This window comes from Sminthopsis crassicaudata, chromosome 2 (assembly GCF_048593235.1).
Source record: "Sminthopsis crassicaudata isolate SCR6 chromosome 2, ASM4859323v1, whole genome shotgun sequence".
In the NCBI taxonomy this organism is placed as follows: Eukaryota; Metazoa; Chordata; class Mammalia; order Dasyuromorphia; family Dasyuridae; genus Sminthopsis; species Sminthopsis crassicaudata.
This window is the reverse complement of record NC_133618.1, coordinates 171409794-171436892: the sequence shown is the minus strand read 5'-3', so window position 1 is coordinate 171436892 and position 27099 is coordinate 171409794. Positions and strand designations below refer to the sequence as shown.

General features: G+C 35.2%; 1 protein-coding gene across 10 annotated transcripts in view; it reads right to left on the bottom strand.

Annotated features, from left to right (window-relative positions):
• The window catches only part of PAK5 (p21 (RAC1) activated kinase 5), a 436232-nt gene that overhangs the window by 16509 nt on the left and 392624 nt on the right, over positions 1-27099 (bottom strand). For all 10 annotated transcript variants that reach the window (XM_074287868.1, XM_074287871.1, XM_074287869.1 and 7 more), the window contains 3 exons: positions 24554-25342; positions 2146-2634; positions 149-282 (listed from right to left, as the gene is read on the bottom strand). In XM_074287868.1, coding sequence (XP_074143969.1) covers positions 149-282; positions 2146-2634; positions 24554-25342 — 1412 coding nt within the window. The remainder of the gene's footprint in view (positions 1-148; positions 283-2145; positions 2635-24553; positions 25343-27099) is intronic.

Sequence of the window (27099 nt, the reverse complement as noted above, 5' to 3'; positions counted from 1 at the left end):
TGTTGTATGATGGCAAAATTTGTTGCCTACCTATGAATTTCTTAAGAGTTAAATTAAGGCATTAACAATTGGTCATTGAATTACCACTAGTGAATGAAAGATAAGTATATGAAAAAAGAGTTTCCCAGGTGTATCTAAATAAACTTACCTCGTGTGAGTTACTATATCGGTCAAAGCCCCACCTTCTAAGAACTCCATGACAACCCACAGTTCATCACCAACAAGATAACTATTGTACATGTCGACTACATTGTCATGATGGTAATCTCTCATTATCACAACCTGTTCAAAAGAAAAGGAAATGATCTGGCTGTTAGTTGATAAAGAGGTGACCTGGAATAATGAATGTGGTTTTGAATCTGGAGCCAAGAAAACCTGGGTTTAAATCCTTTTTCTCACATCTACTATTTGTGTTACAAAACCTCTTTCTCTATCAAGAGATTCTCTGGGACTTATTCATTAAGTCAAAAATGGGAGCCCCTAGAATCACATACTGATAAAAATCACAAATCCTTCATATTTGTTTTCATGAAAGTTGAAAAACTATTTTTCCCTCTAGATGCAATTCTTTTATTAGATTCATTATTAGATTTTTAAAATTTATAAATGTGTAATACGGAGACTCTATTTTCCTTACCCTAATCTATCAATCAACACAATAAACTAAGTATTAAGGAACTTTCTTTTTAAAAATATCCTTATAATATACAAGCAAGTCTTTCATCAACTTGAAAAGATTATGGGATTTGGGGGCCAGTGGATGAAAGGAATTAAATGTCCACAGGAAACATCTTGTGATTGGTTCGTATAATAAAGTCATACTGTCATGCTTCTTGAACTGTTTATAAAAATATATTTGGATTGTTTATAAAAATAGCAGTTCAGCTAAGCAGTATAAGTGGTGAAAATTATTCTTCCACAAAGAAACTGGGGGTAGTAGTGAACACATCAGTGCCCCACAGATGGGATTCATAGAATTAAACCAGTTTCCACATATTTTTTCAAGATATGAGTTATATATTTATTTTTATGACTGTATAAGTTTATGACTTCTGATTCTTGATTAATATCCAACAATTTTTTGAGAAAATTCTTTAAAGGAGTAAGGAAGTCAATACCTTCTAAGAATTGGATAATGTGCAGATTTTATGCTACAAATAAATGCTATGAATACTTCAAATATTTTCAATGAGAATAACATTTATCTAAATGGAGACCTAATGGGTGACAAAGGTGACCAATACATTGATTGTGAAGGCATTGTATCTGATGGGAAAACATAAGTTAATTAAACAGGGTCTTTGAGTGACCTCTAAACATTAGACAAGTTTACTTAACAGGAATTTATCTGTCAAAGAACTGCCTTTTAGAAATTCCATGGAAACCCAGAGCTCATCATCAACAATTTCCCATTATAATGGACAAGTGACTTTACTGATAGGGAATCTCAATTTCCTCATTTGTAAAGAGTATTCTTTCATAGGATTATAAGGTTTAAAGTTACTAGGGACTTTAGAGCATATCTACTCTGGCCCCTTGATTTTGTTGATAAGGGAAAACTGAGAAAGAAAAACTTAAAGCTACTTAAAGTCACCCAAGCATTAAAAATAAAGCATTAAAATACCAAAGATTTGGTATAGATCATTGTCTTTGCAATCAGACAGTCTTAATTTGAATCTTGACACTTCTGCTTTACTCTCTGTGTGACCAGAGGACAAAGTTTCAGCTTCCTCCTCTGTAGAATAAGGGGGCTGAGATGGTCTAAGATCTCTTCTGGCTAAAAATCTATAACTGGCTGGGCCCCAGTCCAGTGCTCCCACTGCTAATACATTTACAAGGTCCCTCATCTCCTTCCCTAAGATTCCACCATCCCATATTAGGAAGTTATCCCTCCATTATTTGTGTTCCCTAGACATTGTTGTCTAAAAAAGGTTAGAAGATTAGAATATTGATTTTCCCTCCTTCCCTGCACTCCTGCCCTGTTCTAGCTACAATTAACACAGCTTCCAAAGCTGATCAACCAGAACAGCTGAACATCTAAATGATCACAGGATTTTTAGCAGTAGACCAATTCTTGAAAACATATTCCAGAGCCTATCACCCTTTCATGAAATAATATAAAAGTGCTTGGGACACATGATTTACCTCATTAAAAAGCAGCTCACGCCGCTGTTGTTTCCTGAGGTCCATTTTCTTCACAGCGACTTGTTTTCCTGTGTGCTTCTCAGTGGCGATGCAAACTATTCCAGTGGATCCTTCTCCTATTTTAATAAAATTATCCAGATATTCTCGAGGGTCCCCAGGGCTAACCACAAGCTGTAGAGCAGCCCTGAACTGTTCATGGGACACCCTGGAAGGCTGCTGGTCTGAGGATGAGCCCCAACTAGGTGGGGGATAAGCATTTGAACAGACGCTTGGGGAACTTGGATAGGAAGCTGTGGAGACATATTGAGTGCTGGTTTGGTGACCAGGCTGGTGGTAGTGAACCTTGTGATACCCAGAAGGACACTGGTAGCCACTTGAGGAATAGTTAACTTTGTTCTGGCTTTGAGGTAGTTTGACTGGGCCCCGAGGGTAAGTGTCAGATCCAGACAGAGTTGGGCTGACCACCATTTGTGTTCGATCATAATCCACCTGGGGAAGCAAATAATGATAGCATCATTAGCAGTCTTCATATCTCAATACTAACAAGTCAGTTTGTAACACTGATGTTGAATGATAAATGTATGTAGAACCTCCTTATTCTGGGACTAAACTAGACAAAAAAGTAAAGTAAGAGAAGTCTGTCTTTGGTATGCCCAAGTCTGGAATTTTAGTCTTTGTTCACTCATATACAAATACAGTGACTTTATGTTGTCTTCCTTTCATCCTATCAAAATCTAATCTTAGGATTAGTTATTTAACACCTTATTGTTATGCTTTATGTTATTAGTCATTTATACCTTGATATAAATTTCATTAAATGTTACCTCTCCTTTGATAGTTACATTTTAGGCTAGAGGAATTGAAAGCATTGGGAAGCAGGTGATGAAATACTATAGAGAAAACTGTCCTCAGTGTGCTAGAAATCATATTCTACAATTAGTTGTCCACATACCCTTCCCACAAGGTTGGCTGTGAAGCTTCTGACTTCTGTTGCCTGATTTCTTTTAGAGATATTCTTTGGGTGGTCTATATTCAGATTTACAGACACCTCTACTCTTATATTGTGTGTAGGCTTCCCAGTCTGAATGAGACCCTGTGCTTCACATTTCTATCTGCCCTATCCTATATCAAAAAGTATCTGTCTTATTCTTATTTTTTCTGGCTCTCATTATGTGAGTCTTAGAAAATCCAATAAACTTATTAAAGTTTAAGTGACTTATAATAGTTAAATGTTTACTTTCCCAAAAAATAATCCTTATAATTAAACTGGGAAGATACATATGTTACTCATAATAGTCTCTCTTCATAGAGATAGATATAAAATGCACAGAATTGAATTGCTATCCAGGGAAGTTTTGCTCAGGATTTCTCTATTCACAGTTGCATTCAACTAAAATAAAACATTTACTTTCTACTTACTATGCATAAAGCAAGAAATAATGTAGCATGGTACATATCAAGCTGGCCTCCCTATCAGAATCACTTAGATTTAATTTCTGCCTCACACAAACTGGCTATATGATCTTGTTGAAGTCATTGCACCTCTTACTAATCTGAACACTATAAAGTTTTCTTTATTGTTTTCATGCATGTCTTTTGTATTCTGGTCAAGCCTATGGATCCCCTCTCAAAATGATTTTAAATGAAAAGATAAAATATATAGGATTACGAAGGAAGATGATTGTATAGGAAAAAAAATTAAAACCTGTAAGTTCATAGATTGTAGTCTTCTCTGTTCTAAAATTGTATATTACACAAATTAGAGATCTGTATTGGTAGAGTTTCCTCATCAGAAGTTCCTTTTATCAATAAAATTACATACTCCACACATATAATTTTGACAGAGAATTAAATATTTTTGCCTTATTTCTCTTCTGTTATCATCTGAATAATGGTCTTATTATCTTTCTTCTATTTTCCCTCAATTTGGTCTTATTACTTTTTCTCCATTTTCCTGTATCACAGGAGATAAAGCATGAGACTTGCTAATCAGAAAGACATGAGTGCAAATATTTACTAATTTTTGTACTCCTGGCTCTCTGTCTCAATTTCCTCATCTGTAAAATAGGATAATAATAATAATGCCTACCTTAGAGGGTTGTTGTAAGGATCAAAGGAGATAATATATTTATAAAGTGCTTTGCAAACTTTAAAATACTACATACATGCTCACTATAATAATCACCCCTCTTATTTCCATTCCCTACGCACATCTTTTTTAAAAACTAAGTTGGTTAGAGTTCCTGTAAATCCTCATTTTTCTCTCTCAACAACTTTTTGGTTTTTTTGACTTCTCATCAAAATTATTCCTGTGTATACACAATGTACTAGGTGCTAGAAATACAAATATCAAAACAAAATAAGCCCTACTCTCATGGAAATCACATTTTTCTTTTTTACATTACATAAGGAACATGATATAACTTATTTGTTTACTTTGCATGGATTAGGTATGATCTACACATAGTGTATAATTAATAAATGCCACTTGTTATTAATACCAAATTGATCATTGAGATTTAATGCTAAATATTTAAAGCCACTAAGAACTGTTATTTCTCATAATGGAGAAGAGGTCACCCTGGATTCTTGAAGGCTATGTTGACATATTTCCACCCCCAGCCAGATGTGTAAAGCTACAGTTCATCTGTGAGGGCAGATCTGGCTACAGACTGTGTCTGCAGCTTTACTAAAGTCTCCAGACTTCGCACCAGAAGGTTGCCCACTAGGTGCTGAGTTCTTTGGCCATGGCAAACTGCCTCTTCTCCTTCTCCTTTTGCAGTTCAGTGGTGAAAAATGTCAGAAAATACTAAGAACATGAGTGCAAAACATTTAAATCAGTCATTTAACTGCTGGTGTTTCAAGTGTGAACTGTTTGTTTAATAAGTAGTGAGGAGATAAACTACTGGTGGAAAGGAATTAGAATCTTAGAGAATAATTATGATATAAAAAGGAAACTAAGACACTTAGAAGTTCACAGAAAATAATCTGAGCCAAGAGCCACTAATAAAACTCATGGCTTCTGAGGTCTAGACACAAATGAACAAAATAAGGGTAATAATTAAGATGAACTGGAGTAATAAAAAAAAAATTTGACATCATAAGAATAATTGAAACTTGTTAGAATAAAACCCAAGGCAAGAATGTATTTTTGGATGAGTATATATAATAGAAATATTAAAGATAAAGGGGGGAAGAGGAGACAAATCTCCCCCTTTATATTATGAAGTGATAGCAGTAAAGATGTCTTTAAAGAATGACAAACATGACAAATAAATGGGGAAAAGAGAAGACAAATATTCCAGTATATTATGAAATGATAGCAGCAAAGACATCTTTAAAGAGTGAAAAATTTAAGCAGCCCAGTTGAAAAGCATTTGGGAAAGTTGATTGGAGTGAGAAACAGATGTGATTTTTGTCATTGGAATATTCTATAAACCACTTGGACAGAGAGAAGATATAGAACTCTCTCTCTTACCAAAGCAGAACAATTAACAATTTCTTCATTGCTTTAATGATAAATTCAAACTACAAAAGACAGAGGAAGTAAAAAAAAACTGTTACTCTATATATGATTTGCATCAATAAAGAAGAATTGTATGGTGATGTCATGTGAGGAGAATCTTGTGAAGAAGTAACCATTAAGTAACATCTTAGGATCTATGATAAAGAAGAAGAAAGCTGGGCAAATCTAATGTGTCCTAGATTTTTGAAAGACCAGATTTCAGAGCACACAAAGCAGGAGGGATGGGAAACTCTTAAAAATGAAGTTTGAAAAACAAAAAGAAAAATATAATATTGATAAGGGGGGAAAAGAGCCCAATGAAGATTTATAGAAACTTACTAACCAACTTGAATTTTATAGACATGTTCAGAAGATGGAAATAAGAGTTTTGCTTATTACATTTGTAGGAAAAGGAGGAAAAATGGAGGGAATAAGAACAGTATTTGGAAAAACAGAATAGAGATGAGAAAGAGATGTTTAATTTATATTTTATTTCTAAGCTCCTTTCAAAAGAACTATAATCAGTAATCAAAAACATTCCATAAATGCCAAGCACTATGCTAAATGCTGGGGGTATCCATATAGAAATAAAGCCAGTATCTGCCCTGAAAGAGCTCACAATCTAAGGGGAGAAGACGAACATACAGAAAGAAGCTAATAAGGGAGGGTGGGGCAAGGGATGGTGGTTTGGGGTGGGACAAGTGAGGAAAAAGTCAAGGAAGTCCAAAATGAGTGTAGCTAGAGGGGGTTAAGACATTTCTGAAATTTCTCTTCTTCCCTTAGAGATTTTATATTTATACCCCCAGCATTTAGCATAGTACTCTCTCTTTCTCTTTGCCCCTTGCCAAAGTAAGACTACCTCAGATATCACTTTCTGAAGAGTCCTTTCCTAATTCCCCTTCCAATCTTTCCCCTCTACAGTTATTCTCTTTCTATTCTGTATAAAATATATATATATATATATATATATATATATATATATATATATATATATATATATATATATATATATATATGCATCTTATCTCTCCACTAATATGTAAGCTCCTTGAAGGCAGGTATTGGTTTTTTTTGTTTTTGTTTTTCGTATTTTTCCTTCTCTTTGTATCTTCAATGCTAAGGCACCATGCCTAGCACAAATTTTTGTTGGTTGAATAACTGACAAAACAAAAAATATACAAAAGAGATATTTTTTTACCCAGATCAGTGATTTCATTGTTGTGGGGAGCTTTCAGTTTGAAAAGTTATAAAGGGGAGAAACTTTGGAGAAATATACTTGAGGCTCAGTATAATTGATTTAAACAAGGTGTTAACTCAGTGGAATTGATAAAGACAGTAATTACCTAGTTTAGCATGTGAGTTCTCTACTTTAGTATGATTGCCCTAGTGATATAATGATTGGTTTATACTCAGTATACTGTAATGATGTAATTGTAATAGAGCATATAAATTGGGACAAACTCAGCCGGAGAAGACAGAGGACCAGAGGCAGGAGCTCAAGCTCTCCGATGGGGAGACATTTCTTCCACCTTTGATCAGCCTCATGGTGGCTCTCCTGCTTCCTTTACTTTGGGACATTCCATCTCCCACCATTGTGGTGGCTGGCCTGTCCTCTTTCATTTCTCCACTGAGCCCAAAGGCCGTCTGAAGGCCTCCAGAAAGCTAGCGAGGTCCCAGATGAAGGAGACAGACCGTGAAGGAGATAATAAAGAATTTGGACTTTATCCCTAGCTATTCTTGTGGTGATTATTCTGAAAGGAAGGCTGGTCCCAAGACCTCCAGAAAGCTAATCAGAACATTACAAAAAGTCCCTCTACCAATATAGACTGGCAACTATTCTATATTGTGTCAATCAAACAACAAACATTTATTAAATATTATGTCTTTACTATGTTTCTGGGAAACAGATAGGTTAATGGGCTTGTCCAGGTCACAGCTCTGATTGTTTGCTGAGGTACTACCAGGAATTTTGGAAAGATTACAGAAAACAGACAATTTATTGAACAAGGTAAAATGTCATGATTTTTATAAAGGGAAAAAATGGAGTCTTGCAAATTATGACAAAATGAATGTAGTGGTGATTCCTTGCAAAGTTTTATAAGGTATTGTTTTATAAGGTAAAGTTTTATTTATTGTTTTCTTTTTTATATCTAAATAATTTCTGCCAACTCCTATACTTATTGAATTCTTGCTTGTAATAAAGGAATATTTAAGCAAACCTAACTAACACAGAAACTATATCTAATAATAAAGCAATTCATATCTATAAATAAGTACCTCTTTTCGGAAAGCAAAGAGCCATGGTTCATCACCATTTCTCAATCCAGAACTGATATGATAATTTATCTGAATTCAAATGTTTTTTAATATGATGATTGCAACAAGGTTCAAAATACTACAAAATCTTTTCCCCAAAATCTGGTTGATATAACAATCTTCACATAAAAAACCAAGTAGATGAAGAAAATGTATTGTTTAAATTATGACATTCAATTGAACTGATATTCCAATAAGATGATGAGTAATGAAGAATTATTTTTGGCTGGTTCTTGGACAACACACACATAAAAATTGTCACCAACTTCTCAATTCTCAGACTTTCTAGTGTGATAGGAAATGGGAGAAGCTTTCTTCAAATTTAAGGCTTCACTGAAATTACACTTTCACCAAATAAACTGACAGATATGGGTGTTCTAGTACTCAGCATATTCTGAAAAAAAGGCTGCAAAGGGTCTAGGCCAAATATCTTCCATGTACTCCAAAATAATCACTTTTATCTATACCAACACAAGGTTTCTTCCACCTCCTGCTGCCAGTCCAATCTCCCTGTACAATTTTGTAGACCCACCAGTGCAAAGAAGCACTTCAGCTTCAGGCCTTCCACTTCCAACTACACTTTTCTTTTCTGGGTGGAGGAGTGGTAAATCTCCACTTAATGATAAACATTTTCTCACCTGGTCATGCACTTGATATTCCAGTGACTCTAAACTCATGTTGACTGTCACGCAGATCCTGTTCCATACTCCTACTACCTGATTCCTCATTCTCATCCCCTTCAACTCTTCCTCCAAAGTTTCATCCTAACTGCCCCCTAGCCCTTCTCCTGTGCCCTCTGGAATTTCTGCTCCATAGGCAACAAACTTCCCTTTATCTTTTGATCTCTACTACAGATCTTTTTTGCTTTATTCTTTTTTCCCCCTTTCATTCCCTCTTACCCCCAAACTGACTATAATTAAAAAAGGATATATGTATCTATACATATGTAGATATAGACATACACATATAAATATATATATATACACATACCCAACCCCCTCCTACTTAAACACATATATACCTTTCCTATCCCTCCTAATTCTTTGCTTTAATTCTGTTCCTTACCTGGCCTTGCTATTATTGAAGCTCCATCACCCATGAATCCCTCTCTTGTTTTCTTCCTCCCTCACTCTTTGCTTCCCTGTGTACTCATCTCTTCTTTATTTATATATTTTGGAAGGTGCTATGGCCTACATGGTATGTATGTATTGTTGCCTATTTAACCCATTCTCAATGTGAGTAGGTTTTCAGAACTCCATGCCTCCTCCCTACTCTAATGCCTCTCTCTGTGTCTATTCTTCCAATGCATCTCATTTGTACAACATGGTTACTGTTTTTACTGTAATCCTGCCCTAATTTTTCTTTTGAGCTACCCTATTGCAGATGTCAACTTGTAACATATGCTATAAATTCCCTTAAACATAAAACAATTTGTTCATGTTAAGTTCCTTGAAGTTGATCTTTGATATTGGCTGTTGTATGTTAAATTTTCTATTAAGTTCGTGTTTGGTTGATAGAAAGTCCTGAAAATTTACAAGTTTGTTGAATGTTCATTTTTTCTCATTCAATATTGTATTTTTTCTGGATAAGATATTTTTGGCCTCAGGCTCAGTTCTTTTGATTTCAGTAGACATGATTCCAGAACTTATTATCTTTTATTGTGGTTGCTGATAAATCCTGTAAAATTCTAAATGTAGCTCCAGCATATCTGAATTGTTTTTTTTTCCTTGAAACATTTTCTCTTTGATCTGGGGATTTTGAAATTTGGCAATAATATTCTATTTTCCATAAAGGATCTTGTTAAGATAGTGTTTGGTAGATTTTTTTTCTATTTCTACTTTCCTTTCATGTTTTATCACTTAGGACAATTTTCTTGGATTATTTCTTGCATTATTATGTCAAGCTTATTCTTTTGGTCACAACTTTCAGGCAATGCAATTATTTTGATATTTTTTCTTTTTTTATCTGTTCTCCAGATTTGTCATTTTTCTTATGTTTCATATTTTCTTCTATTCTTTATAATGTTTTGTAATTTTTTATCTCTCATAGCTTCACTGGCTTCTCTTTGCCCAATTCTAATTTTCTTTTTTTTTTAATTCATTTTTCCAAATTATCCCTTCCCTCCCTCAACTCCCTCCCCCCGATGGCAGGTAATCCCATACATTTTACATGTGTTACAATATAACCTAGATACAATATATGTGTGTAAATACCATTTTCTTGTTGCACATTAATTATTAGCTTCCGAAGGTATAAGTAACCTGGGTAGATAGACAGTAGTGCTAACAATTTACATTCGCTTCTCAGTGTTCCTTCTCTGGGTGTAGTTGTTTCTGTCCATCATTGATCAACTGGAAGTGAGTTGGATCTTCTTTATGTTGAAGATATCCACTTCCATCAGAATACATCTTCTTACAACATTGAAGTCTACAGCGCTCTTCTGGTTCTATTCATTTCACTCAGCATCAGTTGATGTAAGTCTCTCCAAGCCTCTCTGTATTCCTCCTGCTGGTCATTTCTTACAGAGCAATAATATTCCATAACCTTCATATACCATAATTTACCCAACCATTCTCCAATTGATGGACATCCATTCAACTTCCAGTTTCTAGCTACAACAAAAAGAGCTGCCACAAACATTTTGGCACATACAGGTCCCTTTCCCCTCCTCAGTATTTCTTTGGGATATAATCCCAATAACAGCAATGCTGGGTCAAAGGGTATGCACAGTTTGATAACTTTTTGGGCATATTTCCAAATTGCTCTCCAGAATGGCTGGATTCTTTCACAACTCCACCAACAATGTATCAGTGTCCCAGTTTTCCCACATCCCCTCCAACATTCATCCCAATTCTAATTTTCAAAGAGTTATTTTCATCTTTGAGACTTTGTATCTAGTTGGTTAATTTTTGGTAATCTTGTTTTTCTTGGATGGGTTTTTTTTCAGTTTTTATTCAATGTCTCATTTGATTTTTAAATTTTTTTTTGAGTTCTATAAATTCTCTCTGGGCAGGGAGCTATTTCACATTGCTCTTTGGAGTAGAAGTTTTTTTTTACTTCAGTGTCCTCCTCTGAAGATGAACTCCATAATAAATTTCTATAGTGGGGTTCTCTCTTCTTTGCTAATTCATTTTTTTCAATAAAAGGTATTAGTGTAAGCACCTCTAATTGTGTGGTGGGGGAATGGAGCCTTCACCTCTCCCCTCTGATCTGGAACCCCAAACCAAGGGCTCCCCCATCCTGCAAGTGCCTGCAACCAGCAGCATCCCTACTCCACTGCCTCTACACTCAACAGGTACTGGTTCCTTTTCACCTAGGGCTGCATCTGGGCAGCACAGCTGTGCCTGGCAGTTCCTAATCAGCTAAGGTTACTTCAGTCTTCCCAGACTGAGACCTTGGACTCCTCAAACTGTTCCAGGGGTGAAAGTTTCTGCAGTTCCTGCTGAGCCTCCAGCCCAATCCAGCTAGCTCTAGGGCTCCCCACTTGATATTTTTGAGGAGTTAGCTGGAAGGTGTTTGCACTTCATATGGATTAATCCTTGTCCTGGAGTCTTTCTTCAGATCTCTGATTGTACCTGGAGGACTTCTGTCTTGCCCCAAGTCTTCTCAATTTTTCACCAGTCTATGTTCACACAATCTGTTGTATTTGTGGAGAAAACTGAGGAAATAGAAAGCTTGAAATTTACCAACCTACTCTGCCATCTTCCCAGAATTCTCCCTGTTCTTTTTAAAATAGTATTTTATTTTTCTTTCCTGTTTTTTTTTTTTTGGCTGAGGCAATTGGGGTTAGGTGACTTGTCCAGAGTCACACAGCCAGGAAGTGTTAAATGTCTGAGACAGAATTTGAACTCAGGTCCTTCTGACTTCAGGGCTGGTACTCTACACACTGCGCCCCTTATTTTTCTAAATGCATGCACATTCACCACAATTGCAAAATCTTGTGTATCAAATTTTTCTCCCTCCTTTCTTCCCTCAGATAGCAAACAATCTAAAATAGATTAAACATGTACAATTCTTTTAAATGTATTTCTATATTTATCATGCTACACAAGAAAAATTCAGGTCAAAAGGGAAAAAAAATACAAGAAGGGGAAAAAAAAAACAACTATGGAAATAATAGGTGAAAAATACTATGCTCTGAAAGGTTCCCACTTTCACCATCTTCTGTTACTCTCTTCATTGCCAACCTTATTTCCATGGCTAAGGCACCATTACAAAATTTACCTATCCCAATGAATATCCCTAACCTTTATTCTGAGCCCTAGGCCTGTATCTTCAGCTGGGTGTCCCATCAGCACTCCAAAAACATGTCTAAGGCTAAGCTTTATTTGGCATATACAGCTCTTCAAAGTCTAACTCCCTTTCACCTTTCAATTCCTTATACCAATCTCCCTGACTACCTAGTGGCACTGGTCTCATGAATATTCCATGACAAAGATACTCCATTTGTTGGTTGTGGGCATTTTCTTTGGTTGGAAGAAAGACACATTTTTCTGCTTGAAATGCTATCGCTTCTTCCACTCCAGCTACTTAACTCGGTGCTCCCTCCTGACCTCCCTGATTTCCTATGTAACTCCAACTAAAATACCATCTTTTAATGGAAGATTTCTCCAACTTGGCTTACTTCTATTAATTATTTTATTTTTAATATTATATAACATATTATATATGATTAATATATATCATAATATATACATATAATATAAATTAATTGTTAAACAATTAATTAAGACAATTGATTGTTGTCTTCTCTACTAGATTGGGGGTATCTTCAATAGCTTTCATGAATAATAAATAATCAAAACTTTTCAATTCCATTAATTACTATAATCTCATATCCATCTCCTCTGTTACTCCCACCTAATGGTATGACCACCTGATTTGACCATTGAAAGACTCTTAATCCTATTCCTCTGAATCTCCACAACGGATAAAAATCCTCTATAGAGGTGATGGATATGGCAAAGAAGTCTACTCCAAGAGCTCATTTCAATGTTCCTTGGAGAATGCAAATGGGAGAGAAAACTTATAAACTTGATCATTATGGGAAAGGATTCATTTAAAGAATAAAATCCAATGTTTATCTGAGAATCTACCAAGGAGAAATGTATAAATGTGAACCGTATGGGAAAGGATTCAACTAATTGACAGAATGACTCACATCAGGGAGAGACCCTATAAATGTATCTGATGTGGCATTGGGCTTTGGAGAGCATGTCTCAGTGATTATCACAGTGTTCACCCTGGGGAGGAAAACTATAAATGTGATTAATGTGGTAAATGGTTCCTTTGGAATACTAACTTCAGTGATCATCAAAAAATCCACACAGGATGACATTTCCATCTTCTTCACCTTTCATATACAATGCAATCAATGTGAGAGAGGATTCAGCCAATGCTGAAATAATGCAAGGTGATGAACACACAACTGGTAGTTGAGGTTTGTTTTTGTTGTTCAGTGTGCCCATTTGTGACCCCATTTGGGATTTTCTTGGCAAAAATACTGAAGTGATTTACTATGCCCTTCTCTAGTGCATTTTACAAAACAAGAAATTGAGGCAAATAATGTTCAGTAATCTGCCCAGGATAACACACCTAATAAATGTATGAAGTCAGATTTCTATATATGATGAGGAGTCTTCCTGAGTATTGACTGTGACACCTAATTTTATTAGTTAAACTTATGGCAGGGTTGCTAAAATGTATATTCTCTGGAAACACTTGGGGTAATATAGTTTCTAGTCCTCTCACATTGATACATTAATACTCATAAGTTTTTAAGTCTGACACTAGAGCTTAGATTTCCTTCCTACTGTGTCTTACACATGACACATTTTCCCATCTCTAAGCTTTTCATTTCAGTTGCATCCGAAGCTATTTTTGGGCAAGCACCAACTGGTTTGTGAAAATGATTGTTAAGTTTTCAGTGTGAAGATTATATACTAGAAAGCTGCAAATTCTACAAATCAGGGCTTGGTTTATTGTTTTGTGGATTGTCTAGACTTAAGAGTTAATAATGCAGATTAATTCAAAGTATATTCTGTGTATATTTATGAGCAAATCCCTGCTTTTGTCTCTTAGAATTCTAGACTTCCTTTCAAAATTAAGCACAAATATTGACTTCTTCAAGAAGCCTTCCCCTATCCTGTCCAACTGCTAGGTACTAAGACACAGCCTATTAAAGCATGTATCTACATACTACTAAATAAATATTTTGTATTTACCCATTTGTTTACATGTTTTAACTTCTATTAGAATATAAGCTTTTTGAGAACAAGGGCCATTTTACTTTTGCCTTTGTATTCCCAAGGCTTAGGACAGTATCTGCCATAATAATAGTCACAATAAATGCTTATTATCTGATTTATTGGCTGACTGATTACCTAAAGCCTTAATAAAGTCAATGTGGTGGAAGAGATTGTCATCAATGTTAAACCCTAGGTGGTAGAAAGTAGCATGATAAAAATAAAAATAACTTAAAAAAAGAAAGTAGCATGATACAGTAATTAAATTAATAAAAAATATGTTAAATATGCCATGGGAAATAAGTGTGGGTAGGCACTTTAGGACTTGTACATCCAGGGATTGGATGAATTGATTGAATTGGATTAAAGAGACAGAGCACTGAGTAAATAAGAAGTCTTAAATGATAGGATCCTAAGGATGGGCAGGCTCCTAATGGAAATATGAGGGATAAGAGTAAGGATGATTTTCCTAGTATCTTCCTCTACATCCAAAAATTTGGAGTTTAAACTTCAGTAAGGTCTTTGTACCTTAAATCCAATTTACTTGCATATATGACATCACATCCCTGATGTCATGGGATTCTTTGAGAACGAAGAACAAAAACCAACAACAATCTCATTACCTTTCACATTGAAGGTGCTCATTAAATATATTTTTAAATGGCTGAAAGGTATAGATAGCACACCAATTACCAAAAACAAATTAACTGAGGTTTAATTATTCTGTAAAAAATACTCCATCTTTTTTAAATGATAGATTTGATATATAAGAAAGTAAATTTATATTTTGTTTTAGGAAGTTAATCAGAAAACTAAAGATTGGGACTTATATGAGCAGACTTGCGGGGCTATTAACAAGGTGGTGTTGTAAATAGAACATTGGTCCTAGAGTCAGAAGGATCCAAGTTCAAGTCAGGCCTCATACACTTATTAGCTTTGTGATCTTGGGCAAGTCATTTAACCCTGTTTGCCTCAGTTTCATCATCTGTAAAATGAGCTGGAGAAGGAAATGGCAAAGAACTCCAGTATCTTTTTTTTTCTCTTTCTTTTTTTGCTGAAGCAGTTGGGGTTAAGTAACTTGCCTAGGGTCCCACAGCTAGGAAGTGTTAAGTGTCTGAGACCACATTTGAACTCAGGTCCTCCTGACTTCAGGACTGGTGCTTTAACCATTGTGTCATCTACTTGCCCCACTCTCTAGTATATTGCCCACAAAAACCCCAAATGGGGTCACAGAGTCTCAGACAGAACTGAAACAAACAACAAAAATGAGGAGACTTCAGAAACAACTTCTATACCAGAAAGTATAGGTATAATGTAGGAATATCAATCATTGAGTAAGGGAAGGGAAGGAAAAATTGGATTGTAAAAAAAAGATGCTCAAATTTAACAAACAAATTTTATCTTATCTGACTTTGGAAATGGTTCACATAGTTTTAAAATGGTCATTATCTACTCTAAACCTCTAACCCTAACTCCTTTGGAGGGGAAAATTAGCTATATATAAGAGGAAAAGGGATAAGAATGGATACTAGACTGGTGATTTCATTGGAATATAGAGTTCCTGAGTGAAGAAGCTTTTTTTTTTTAACGCCAACTGGCATCTTTCTTTGCAATTTCTAGTCTTAGATATTCACCTAAATAACTGAGAGTTTAAGTCACTTTTACTTCCTAGCCAATATGTCTCAGGAATTGGACTCCAGTGCAGGCTTTCTGTCTTTGAGGGTAGTTCTCTATGGACTATGCCACATGATATCACAAGGATCATTACAAACACAACAATAATGATATTTCTATGGTATCTTAAGGAGAATGAGGTGGTTCAGTGGGTATAGCATTGGGCTTGGAATCAGGTAGATTAATACTCCTGAATTAAAATCTAGACTCAGACCCTTATTAGCTGTGTGACCCTGAACAAGGCACTTTTACCCTGTCTGCCTCAGTTTTATTTTCTATAAAATGAGCTGGAGGAGGAAATGGAAAAATATTCCAGTATCTGCTAAGAAAACCTGAAGAGCCAGACATGATTGAAACAATTCAACAACAACAAAAAATATGATGCTTTAAAGTTTGCAAATAATTTTAAAATATTTTTATTTTTCCCCAGTTATATTTAAAACCATTTTTAAACATTTGCTTTTAAAACTTTGAATTCCAAATTTTCTCCCTCATCTCAATCCCTATCCCCCAATTAGGAAGCATATGTAAAGTTATACAAAATTGCAAATCATTTAAATTATATTTCTTCAGTTGAGGAAACTGAGCCTGAATCAGAGACATTAAGTCACTTGTTCCTGTTCACAAAGCTATTAAGTATTGGAGGCAGAATTGAAATTCTATGTCTACTATGTCACTGTCCCTTAACATAAATTTTAAGCCGAAGAAACTTTAAAGATTATTTACTTCAATCTCTTCACTTTACAGATCGGGAAACAGAATTCTCCTTCCTCTTTACACAAATTTTCCTAGTAACCTCATGATTACGTAGCTTCTTAGAAATAAAATTTTAAATTTTGGTATTTTTAAGGAGACATTCTTGAGGCAAGGTTAATAGGGAAGACTAAAATAATATATAAATTTTCAGGTCATTCAATGGGAATGGTATTTCCTGAACACATTTAGTGATATGGTACCTTAGAGGGTTGCAATTCAAAAAGAGAGCTACAAAATACAACTCTAGAGGTTTGAAATCAATAAACCAAAAAAAAAAAAAAAGTTAGGACACTCTGGGGGGAAATGGGAGAAATTAAGCCTTTATTCATATGAAAATATTTTTGTGTTATAAATATGTTTCATATATCCATTATTTCATATTTAATTTATTAAGAGGGGGAAATGTTGCTAGCTTTGAAATGTTCTTATGCAAGCACTTAGTCACAGGACTCTCAATGCAGCAGCTCCTAAGCACGGATTGAGAAAACTGGCTTGGACTGAAAAAAGAACTCAATTTCAATAGCACAAAAGCTATTTTTCCATCTAAGAATTGATACAATCTGGGAAGAAATGATCTCCACAGGAGGTTAGAAAAATCAGGCAGTATGTGCAAGCATGATTTCATTTCCTGTTATAAACAGTTAACAGTATATGCCTATTTCCAGTTAATGATTCCCTTTTAGCTTTTCCAGCATCGTTCTTGGATTCCAAATAAATGAATTCTTGGTGTTAAGAAGCAAGAGGCTTGCTTGTTTCTTCATGTCTCTATTAAAATCCTTTCACCAACTAAGAATGAGGTGCACACAAAAACCTCCACATGAGATGGAAATGAATAATCCCTGGTTAACAACACAACAGAAATACTTCCCAACAATGCCTGCAACATCTCTAAGGAGAGGGTTACACACAGGCTCATGATGTATCACAATTACAAATAATTATAGCAATGAATTCATTTAATCAATCAATTTCACCATTGGTGCGCTGGGGTGGACAGGGCATAAAACTCTACAGAGCCATCAATTGCTACTATTACGCCTGGCTGTCGGCCAGGAGTCCCCTGATCCATGTTAGTTAAATGCACATTAATCTGAATTTGGCAGTGTAATCAAGGACCTAACTGAACTGTGAAATTGAATTCTGCAGTGGAACATCATTTGACCATTTTATGCTAAAGCTGCAAAAAGGGGGGGAAGCAGGGGGAACAGGCAAGAATGAAATAGGAGAAAAAAACTGCCGCAGCATCAATTTGTCACCATGGGCTTTTGCACAGTGACAAGGAGTTTGTGGCAAAACTCTTCTCAGTCAAGGAGGAGTTCAGGGAAGAATATGTACTCTCAAGGGAAAGAACCAAAGCTCTTGGCTTTCTAGAATAATGGGCAAAGGGCAAACTACAGTTCATTTCATTTACAGAAATACTACAAAAGAAGGGTAGTGCCTTTCCAATTCTTGAATGAGGTGCTAAGAGATTCTTCTTGGGTCAGGTTATAATTACATTAATATTTATCACAAACAAAGAAAAGAAAAGCTGCAATGGTACCCATATACAGTACATAAAATCTAAATCAAACCTTAGATCAGAGTTTGCAATGATCTTTGCCATGGGCTCTTGGTAGTTATTAAACCATCACTACATCACACAAAAGAAAAACGTGCAATGTTGAGAAATACAGTCTTTGCAAATGAAAATAATATAGTTTGAGAATACCAAGGGAAACTACTAGCCTTGCTTCTCAAGAGTGAGAGTTAACCTCTGAATATGTTGGAGAAATGAATAAATTTCAATTGAAGATGATGTAAGTTTTTATCTACTCTATGCAATACTATCACTGCTAAGATAATGTCTGACAATTATGTCTTCCTTATGTGAATGTAGATTAAAAGGCTAACATATGATCATCAGTGTTTTCCACATGGTGGCCTTGAGTTTGTAGCTATGGAGCTATGGCCATTGTATGGAAAATTTGTCATTGTATGCCATTTTCTGTACTTGCTGCCTGGATTATACGTGTTCAGTCTGATAGAACAAGCTCTGTTTCATCTCTGCTTCTAGTCTCAGTTTGTATAATGGCTGATGTTTCTTCCTTAGGCCCAAATTCATTGTCTGAAAATTAGGTACTAGGAGCATAGATCAGAGTCCAGTGGTTACCGATAGTTTTCTCAAAACTACTTATATTCATTTCCATGCCTGAATGCCCTGGTTTTGCATCATTACTCCATTTGCTGCTGTACAGTGTTCACCAGTCTCAAAAACTTTGATGGCCAGGTGATAAAAGGACTTTGCATACTTTGGGCTTACACTTAATTTCAATTGGTTAGGTCATTATGGATTATTCCTGCCAATATGGAGTTTCTGATTGTGGACTCCATGATTTACTACCAGGGAACAACAGAAGTAAGCTCTACTCTTAAAATTACATGTATACAGTGAATATATTGATTGTAACTATCTTATTTGTAGATTACATATAATAGAACATATTATAATTCATAATAGAACACATAACAGAATAGGTTAAAGGCAAAGGGTTTTTTGCTTTCCCATGGCATAAAATAAATGACAAATTCAAACACAAAAAACTATGTAGGGTATGAGATGAATGAAGAAATAAGTGAATGGAGGAGTAATTTCTGAGTTAAGAAAGGGGTGTGTTTAGATAATTTTTCCTTTTTTATTGCTATATCCAATTATATCCCAAAGGGACTGCTTCACACTTACAAAATCCAAACTCTATTTGAGAGCAGGTCAACAGAGTATAAGAAGATTTGAAATGAAATCCATCAGGGCAGCAGGTGAACTAGGATGTGCTTTGCTTGCTTTAGTGGGTTGGTTCACCATCTCAGAAGATTATCCAAACATGTCTGTGACAATTTTAATATGAAAGCCTTTCATTACAGGAGTAGAGATCATGGTACTTTGAATTCATATCATTTTTTATACAGATGATGGGAGAGGGGACATACATGTAACAGCAGAAAGCAAATTTTATTTCAAAAGAACAATGACATTTAGAGGAAGATGTGTCAATTGATATGCAAATAAAATCTCTAAAGATTTTAGAGACTGCTGTAGATAACACAGCTAAATAATTTATTCAGATATTTTTATGGGCTTTAATGAACTAAAATTTAAAGGAACATGCAAAAGCTAGGCACACCTAAAAAATGTTAAATGCTTTTCCTTGTTTTTATTTATAATTTTCATGTAGTTTCAAGTTACATACGGCACATCAGATGCAGAACAGGAATCTTATTTGAATAAATAATCATATAGTAATATGCCTATGAAAGCAAAGTTCTCTTGAGATTGTCTGTAGATAGGAAAATACTGTTGGGGTTTTGAGATTGCTGATGAATCTGGGAATTGTGACTGCTGCATTGAACCATGAGTCATCACTATTATCAGTATATTAAAGTTGGGCAAGGCTCTTTCAAGTGATTTCTCTTCAAGGAGAAGGATGGTAAAAGAAGATTACATTGGGGAACACAATCAGGAGGGGTATGTGTGGGACACTGTGTCTCTCTTACTGTCTGGCTAATCAATCCTAGACAGGATTTTTTTTTATATTGTTTATAACACTCATAGAAATACTTGGTGTTCTGAATAACTAAACCTGTGGATGAAGGTTAAAATGATGATAGTTTAGTGGTGATTTCCACTGCTATCTTGCATATAGGAAATAATGAGGAATAAGATGGTGGTGATGTATTCTGGTAATCTTTAATATTATTTAATAATACATATTCTCCTTAGTGCTTAATACAGGAAAAGGCAAGAAGGGTCTTAACACTGAATTTCCCTCCTAAAAGAACTACCTTTGAGTTGGAAGTCATAACAGTAAAATACTATATAAAAACATGCTTTGAAGAAATGAAAAATATACAGTACAGATGTCCCATTCCCAACTGCCAAAGTGATAGCATGAAGTAGTAGATGCTATGTTGTATCTGAAGTCAGAAAGACAATTATTCTCATCCTGCTTCTAACAGTTATTAATTGCATGACTGTGGCAAAGTCACTCTCTAAGTTTCAATTCATTATGTGCATTATGAAGGACTTAATCTATAAAGTCCTTTCCAGCTTTATATCTTGGATCATATAATCCTATGAAAGATGTGTTCTGAGAAATAATGTGTTATATTTTTAAAAATTTTACCTATAAAAGAATAATATCAAGATAGCAATTGTCTCTGAACTGCTTATATCTGAATTCCTCTGAAAAAGATTAATGTGAGATAATAATAGTAGCACTAAGAATAATAACCAACATTCACATCTAATTTGATAAAAATGCTCTGAATTAAGTGTTGGACCATTTATAATTACCATTCTAGAATCAAAAAAAAATGAGACTCATAGAAATTAGTTGACTTATCAAGGACTACCCAGATAGTAAGAGTTAAAGGGTCATAATCCCTAGTCCTCCTAACTCTGTGTCTGGTAGTAATCCCAGAGAAATCAAAGGAATCAAATAAAAATGTAATTGGGAAATGTTTAACAACAACAAAAAAAGACATTATATCACAGATAATGTTAACTTGTAGTTTTCCAAGTCAATTTGAGATCCATAAGATGCCTTTTTATTTGATTTTGATACCATTGTCAATGTCACATAGTTTTTAAAGGAAAGTAGGTGACTTATCTGAGCCTCTATATCTTTAACATCCTTTGCTTGTTCCTGAGTAATCTGACTATAATAATGTAATGTGCTTCATTAATTCTTCTTAGCTAGCACAAAATTAAAAAATTCCTTACTCTTTCCCTAATTCATTTGTACAAATACTGACCCATTCTATATGTGAACATCCCAATCAGCAAAGATTTATTGGTGTTTCACTGTGTGCAGAGGGAAAGGTCTTCTAGTGTCCTCCCTCCCAAACTATTTTGTTTTTAACAAGGTAGTTGTATATATTTTCTGTCTGTGTTTATAAATAATTTTTATTAGAATGTGATTTCCTTGCATAGGGATTATTTTATCTATTATATTTCTACCCTTTATACTTTGTCTAGTTTCCTTTATACTTTGTCTAGTTTCTTACACACAACAGACATTTAATAAATGCAAAGAAAAGAAGGGGAAAAGGGAGAAAGGAAGGAAGGAAGGAAAGAAGTAGAGGAGAGAGGAAGGAAGGAATGAGAAGGAGGAAGGGAAGGCAATATCTGAGGAATAATTAGGATAGAACAACCATGGGTAGCATATGATCAGTACAAAATAAATGCTTATTGCCTGACTGATAGAAGCAGAACATCTGGCCCACACTATCTCTGAACTCCCTAAGACATGTAGGTGGACCTTCTTCACTCCTTCAATAAACTCAAAATCTCTAGTGTCCCATGACTTTGGTGCCCCTCAACTCTGGCCTTTGCCTCACAGACATATCTCTTTATATTATCCTGGGGTGGGGGACCATTGGTGAGCGTATGGTGGCTCAGGAAGGACTCTTGTGGTATGTTGCCCCTTTTCTAAGTGTGTTATACCAATGGACTGTCCTGTGGGCTGTCAACTGACAAACCATCAATTCAGTTTCCGTCATAAGAATTTCTAGCTATGATTCTGTTAGGATTGAGCAAAATGTTTGTACTTTAGCCTTTCCTTATTACAGGCAAATAGAATGTTATATTGGACATTCAGGAAAAAAAAAATTTGAGAAAATTATGACTGAAAAGTACTTCCCAATACGCCATTATGAAATATGACCTTCCATGGTAACAGTCATATGATACTTCGGCTCATTAAGAAGTCCCCTCTGGAAATTTCCATTTTAAACAAATTTTAATGTTGGTTATAATTCTAGCTAATTTTCAATAAAAGACTTATTTAGCATCTACTATGTGTCAGATTCTGTGAACCAGTCTCTCCTCTTGAAAAGAGTTAATATTCTATTGAGGGAAAATAACATGATCCTACATGCACAGAGAAAATGAAATATCAAATATATATAAAAATAAATGGCATAAAATTATAACATAACAAATAAAAACTCATAATAAAATAATTACTATGGAGAATACTAACAACTACAGGATTTAATATTCGCTCCCAACAAGATTTAGTATTTGAGTTGAACTTTGAAAGAAATTATAGAATTTAAGACGTAGAGGTGAAGAAGGAGTGTATCCTATGCATGAGGTACAGATTATGGAAAAGCATGGAGATAGAAGATGGATGGTTCTGTAGAAGAAATAGCAAGTGAGTCAGTTTAGGTGTAATATAGGAGAATAATGCAATAAACTTAGAAAAAGAGTCTGAAACCAGCTTGTAAAAAAGGTTTTAAATAAATAGCAAAGTATTTGCAAAAGTAATTCACTTTCTTGAGCAGGAAAGCAACAGGGACAGGAGCTTTGTTTTAGGAATATCAACTTGGCATTTAGGAAGAGGACCAGTTAGAAAGAAGGGAGACCAGAAGAAGGGAGTCAAATCAGGAAGTTACTGCAAGAATCCAGGTGAGGTGAGGGCTGTGGTTTTGAGAGTTGAAAGAAAAGCATAGATGTGAGTTAGTTGTGGAATTAGAATGGATGAGAGTTGGCAACTGATTGAATATGAGGGGTGAATGGGATGAATGGATGATGACACCAAAGTTGTAAACCACAATGCTCAAAAGGAGATATAATAAATTTAAAAAGAGAGGAAAATTTTATCAATTCTGGATTGTGAATAAATGCTGAAATTAAGTAGTATAGAGGAGTTGGTGATGTACAAATAATTTAGTGAAATAAATAGTTAAACATTATGCTAGGACAGGTATGACTGCATCTTGGGGAGCATGGGATACTTCTTTTTATCCATTGGGTTTTGAAATATTCCAGCACATTATAAGAGTTGCATCCCAGACATTGTTGTGGACACTCGACCAGCCTAGTTGCACATAATAAGTCAAAATAAGCCATTTAAAAATGCAAACTCTTTTTTTAAGGTCACTTTTGCTCATTTTAGTTGCTAGAGATTTGGAAAAGTCGAAATCAACTTATTATTCACCTCTTTGCCAGTTGGAAAACTACCCACTCCTAGTATTTTCAGTGAAGCAAAGCCAAACAAATTGCCCTGACCTCAATCTTTAAAGCAGAAAATTCTGTCCTATTAGTAGCTTGGTGGGGTTTTCTTGATTTCGTGTTTTCCTTTGGATTAGAATTCTGAACACATGCATTATTTTGAGTCTTTCTGAATGTCTAACTTTTTAATAAAACAATATTTTAACAGCAGACACTCCTTCCTTCTCCTTCCCTCCCACAGAAATCTCACATAAAACATGTAGCTCTCAGCTTCTAGACTTCATTGTTCTCAAATTAGAAGTGCAGCATTTATTTTAAATGAGAGGATTCTGTGATCTGAAGGCTGTACATCTTAAAAAATTAGCAGAAGAAAAATTAGCTTCGGCCTTCAACTGGCCTAGGATGGCATAATGTTATATGCAAGATCTCTTCATTTAAGAAGTTTTATTTAGGTAGAAAAAAGAAGAGAGAAGTGTGTCCTCTAAATATAACAAAGAATGATTCTATAATTGTCCTTCTCAACCTCTCCACCTTTACAAAATGAAGTCTTGGGTTTGTAGATACCTACCAAACTTGCAAAGCAATAGAATCTCTTATGTGATGTCAAGGGGCAGTGAAAAGCACACAGGTTAAGAGTGTGTATTACTTATAGTGATTGTTAAACCATTCAATTGTGTGATAAAATGAAAATTCAATAAAGATTTTTAATTAAAAGCCTAAGTGCTAGAAACTACTCCCTCTTTCATTGTTTTATTGTTGTTGTTGTTACTAAAGGGAAAAAAGGCTATTGTTACCATATAGTTACCATATTTCTAATTTCAACTTAATTAAGTACTGTTCATCTTGACAGACACTTTGAACACAAATTGGGTGCAGAAGTTTGGGGAGGGAGAGCAAGGAGAGTGACGGCTGCCCCATTACCTTTGGAACGCAGGAGGTGGTTTCTGAGAGGCGAGGGTAGGTGTACGAGCTGTACGAGTGTCCCTGCTGGTGCGACTTAAATGCACTTGCTCCGTATGTCATGGCGGGTTCCTGGAGCCCTGAGCCTGATCTGGACCGCTGCCGCATGGCTGGCTGAGGGCTGGTCTGGTTGATGTACGAAGACTTGGGTCTCTTATCATAATCATCCATGCTCGGCCTCCATTCGCTTTCACTGTACACCAGGCTTTCTTTTGAACTGGCCCTTGCAGTCCTAGAGGGAGTTAATTGAAAGGGATCTCGGTAATCTAGAGGGGACGCCGCAGACACCCGTTGATAGTCCCACTTGTAGCCGCCATATTCACTTGGTTTACTTAGCATCTCCATGTGGGTGTGATAATCTGCAGGAATTCGGGACATATCTGATTTCAAAGCCTGCATGTCAGAATAATAAGCGTCGCTAGATTTCATTTTCATTGAATGGCCATTTTGCTTGGTTGTATGGCTGCTTTTATAATACCGATCCAGATCCTCTCCATAGAGCCCCTTTTCTCTGTACTTCTCCGTCAGGTAGTCAGTGGTATTATCAGATTCACTGGAGTACTGCGAGAACGTGACGAAACCATTTTCTTCTGAATGTCCCTTGGCATGCTTGGAGGTTTTTCCCTGATGAGGAGTAGGAGGACTTTCTTTCCTTAGGGAATTGGAACGAGTCACAGAGATATTGTCAAATTCTTCTAGCAAGCCGTTGATCGAAGTTTCCTTGCAGGGCTTGTTTCCTCTGACAATTGTCTGGAAAGATAAAAAGAAATAATTTTTGAAAAACACCTTGACATTTGTGCATTCAAATTAAAACAAATACAAAACCAGGCAAATAATCTCTCCAAACCACTACTCTCCAAAGGAAAAAACCAACATCTCACTTTTGACCGGAAAAATATGACCACTAAAGAAATGTGTTTCTGGGTACATGAGACATAAGACTTAAAAACATCGGTTTTAGAGTCGAAAGGGACCTTAGTGATTATCCAGGTTAATTCCCTCATTTTATAGATGAGGACATTTAAACCCAGGTGGACTCTTACTCGAGACAACATAGATAATTAAAAGACCCAGGTGAGAATCAAACCCAACAAACATTTATGTATTAAATGATTTCAATGACATAATGGGAGGGAGCAGCAAAAAGTAACAATTTCAATTTGTCCAATTATTTCTCTTATTTATCTCAAAAATGAGATTAATTTCATCATATCTTCAATACTGTTTTTAAAATGCCAAATAGTTTATTTTATGCTAAATGATTGCTGATAATGATCATTACCTAAATAAGGTGCAAATTAACCCTCTATTTTCTCTTTGCCCCCACCAAACAAGTTAAAACAATCTAAAAATAGAGATAATTATCATTTTCACAACCCACAACTATAAGTGTCATTGGGAGACTTAAAAAAAAAAAAAGGTAAATATTACCTAATATATATATATATATATATATATATATATATATATACACACACACATATATATATATATATATATATATATATATATATATATATGCCTTTTTAGCTTTTTGCAAGAAAATATCTCCGAACTAGAACCCTAGATAGTGCAGATCTTTTGGAAACTGAAACGGGCTAACAACATGAAGATTTCCCAGTCTGATTAGTTCTATGATTAATTGTATTATCATATTAAAGAAATAACAGTCATGGCCAGACTTTCATGTTTGAATAGTAGTAAACATTATTAGGTAGAATAGGAAGAAGATAGATTATGACTGGAAACAAGTAACGGATCTTCAACTGAAAACATTATTTGATGAGCATAAATCATAGAAATTGTAGAGGGCCTGAGCACTGGATAAGTATACTTGAAACAAGGTGTTAACTCAGTGAAACTGATGAGATAATGGTTATCTAGTTCACATGTATCTAGTATGATATGATACAATCCCTCTAGTTTGATATAATATATAACCACTCTAGATTGGCTTATACTCACTATATTGTAATAATGTAATTGTAATAGAGTATTTAAGGGCTGAGAGAACTGGGGACAATGTCAGACTCAGACTGAGACTGATTGACTGTCAGACTGTCAGATTGCTAGAGGACATTGGGTCAGACTGAGACTGGGTCAGACTACGACAGACACTGGTTGTGGAGGAGACAATAAATACTTTGGATTCTATTCTTGTCCCTCCTTGTTGTGGGACCAAGGGCCTTCTAGAGGGTCTCCAGAAAGCTAGACCAGACATGACAAGAAATAACTAATACAAAAAGAGAAACAGCAAAAACCATTTACAAAGGCAGTCAGCAGCAATTTGACAATAACAAGGTTTGCAGCATACTACTATGGGGGAGGATGAAAGAACAAAAGGACAAAGGAGAAATGCAACTGAGATTAAGTTACAGATTTTCATGGCTGGAGGAGAAAAAATATCTGAGGAACTATCAATGGTTTAAAATAATGTGATATCCACATAGTGAAACTTAAAAACATTGTCAAGTTGGTGATTGTGATTTGTTTGTTGTTGTTTTAAT